The 2,465-nt window shown below is 40.9% G+C and overlaps 1 protein-coding gene across 1 annotated transcript in view; it reads right to left on the bottom strand.

The window, feature by feature from the left end:
* The window catches only part of CACHD1 (cache domain containing 1), a 30,174-nt gene extending 28,132 nt beyond the window's left edge, over positions 1-2,042 (bottom strand). The window contains exons 1-2 of the mRNA XM_010131696.1: positions 1,905-2,042; positions 77-293 (exon numbers count right to left, since the gene is read on the bottom strand). Of these exons, the coding sequence (XP_010129998.1) occupies positions 77-194 (118 nt within the window). The 5' untranslated portion in view covers positions 195-293; positions 1,905-2,042. The remainder of the gene's footprint in view (positions 1-76; positions 294-1,904) is intronic.
* Positions 2,043-2,465: the final 423 nt, after the last annotated feature.

Here is a 2,465-nt window from a genome sequence, read left to right as displayed (position 1 = left end):
GGGGGGTGGGGGGGGGGAGGGGCGAAAAGCATCGGCAGGACTCAGAAATAATCAGATTGCACAACTGGGGACTTACTTCCTTGGAATTTCGTGCCATTGTTTGTATTTCGGATCAACTGGAAAGCCTTTTGAAACCCCACGGCATGCTGCGTGGAGCTGTCGGATGACTTTATACTGCTAACGAAGGTGGACATCTTCCTTTTTGTCTCACTAGTGGCAGGAGACAAGAACGTCTTATAGCACTGATCCAGCGAGCAGGTTCTTACTGTGTCTGCTACGGTTAACACAGAGATCTTGAAAGAGAAGAAACTATATTGGATTACCTTACCATTGATAATTCTTTACCCACCGATACAGAAAACACAATGATAAGCCGACCGAAGAGATTCCCTGGATTTAAAATTCAATTGTTAAAAAATAAATGCTTGAGGCATAAATCCATCAAATTTGAAACGGATTAGACTTTGGGTGATTTCAAGAAGAAGAGGCTTCAGTCTTTGTTTCTCAGATGAAGTCAGCTTCTCTCTGCTCCTACAGAATAGTTAAGCTTCTGCCCAGAATGGTGTATTAAGTGAACTAGAGATAACTGAAAACAAAGCAAGAGTGTTTTCAGGAAAGCCTTGCGTGCCTAAAGGAAAGTGCAGTTAATAGAGAAAATGAAAAAACAAAAATAAAATCTCCTCAAAGAACTTTTCATAGGCAAAGCCTTACATTGTTTAAACGCTTCTGTCAAAGCCAGCCAAATCCACCATCAATTTTTATCCTGTAAATAAGTTAAGACACGTAGTGGTAACACTTGCATTAACATACACATAACATACCAGTCTTATTAAATGAGTGGCATACGTTGTTATAAATTACGACTGATGCAAGATGGTCACAGAATTGAGCAGTAATCATATACCTGTATAACAGGTTTCATAACCACTGAGCCTCTGACCAAGCAGTATTTGTCTTACACGTATTTTCTTCATTATGACAAACACTTCTGACACTTAAATTTAAGTATTATTAATTCTGCTAAACTGTAAGCATCATTTTACATATTAAAACTCTTGAAAAGCACAGAAGTTAGAACGGTTTTTCCTGTGCTATTAATGAGAAGACTTAAAGCAAAGATTATCATTAATTGTTCTTTGACTTGATTCAACTGAAAACTCCCTTCCTATAAAAAAAACAAACACAAGGAGAAAGAATGACCAAGGTCCCACTAGCACAGAACTACTAGAAGTAAAGCCCAAACTGGGGACTGCTTGTAGTCCTACAGAAACACCTCATGGGCCCCTGGTTGTAATCTGTACTTAAAAAATTACAGGTTAAAGGACTTCCTCATAGCCAAGTAGAACAGCTCCGGCAGAGCAAGAAATAGAATCCAGATTTCTTGGCCCTTTGCTTTATCCTTCCTTTGCTGGTATCATGGCTGTCTGGCAATCTTCTAAACAATAACTACATTTTGGCTCACCCCAGTATAGCAGCAGAATAAATGATTTACAGTTTCATAAGCAAAAAACACAGCTTCAGGGGTAACATGAGTTGCTCAAAGCAATCTTGTACTTCAGAAGCCATCAGGCTTGGAGCGTGGTTCTCCTAATTGCACATTGTATCACTCTGTTGACCATCACCTAAGCCTCTGCCATGATTAATCTTTAAAGATTACCCAGAAGTAAGATTTTGCCTTAGATCAGTGGTTTTCACTTTATTTTCCATAAATATTTGGATCACCAAATATTTTCCCTGCAGTAATACAGGCTTCCAAAAGCAAGTCCAAGTCTTCAGCCCCCCTCAGAGGTAGGTGACAGACCCTCACTGCCTACCAGTTAACAACCCCGCTTTGGATGGAAACTGAGAAACCTGAGCATGCGGGAAACCACAGAAAGAATGCTCGTTGCTGGGAGAACACTTACCTTATCGTGTTCATCTATAGAGCTCAGAATAACCTGAGCGGCATCTTTGGCAATCTGAAGCTGCGTCTCTGTGACCGATGCCCCGTGGTCCACAATAACAACAATGTGCTTGGACTGAGGTCGAACAGTGGAAACATAGACAGGCCTGGAGAAGAACAAAACCCAAACCACTGGCATGAGTCATGTGTCATTACTACAACATTTTCAAGTGAAAATAGTCAAGAATTAAAAACAAAAACAGTGAATTAAAGCAGGAATTTTTGCCTTAATGAAAACCTCTCCTAAGAAAGACTGATAATCTGAACATAGAGAGAAGGCCCTTGCTTTCACTCTCTTTCTGATTTTTTAACCCAAGTCAGGCGTTGGATCCTTCTCCCTCTGTCACAGCAACTACTTTCAGCTAGGAATAAACAATTTTGCTGCAGCAGCAGTGTTTGGGGTTGCTGTTTGCAGCAGCTCACACTGAGTTTTGGATTAAGTGTTGACAAGCAAGAAACACCTCATGGGTGCTGGGAACCTTACTCACACATGCAAGGAGCTGCAGTAGCAGACACCGGCTGG

Source organism: Buceros rhinoceros, unplaced genomic scaffold (assembly GCF_000710305.1).
Source record: "Buceros rhinoceros silvestris isolate BGI_N320 unplaced genomic scaffold, ASM71030v1 scaffold28312, whole genome shotgun sequence".
Lineage (NCBI taxonomy): Eukaryota > Metazoa > Chordata > Aves > Bucerotiformes > Bucerotidae > Buceros > Buceros rhinoceros.
The sequence above is the reverse complement of the archived record's forward strand: the minus strand, read 5'-3'. Positions and strand labels throughout refer to the sequence as shown.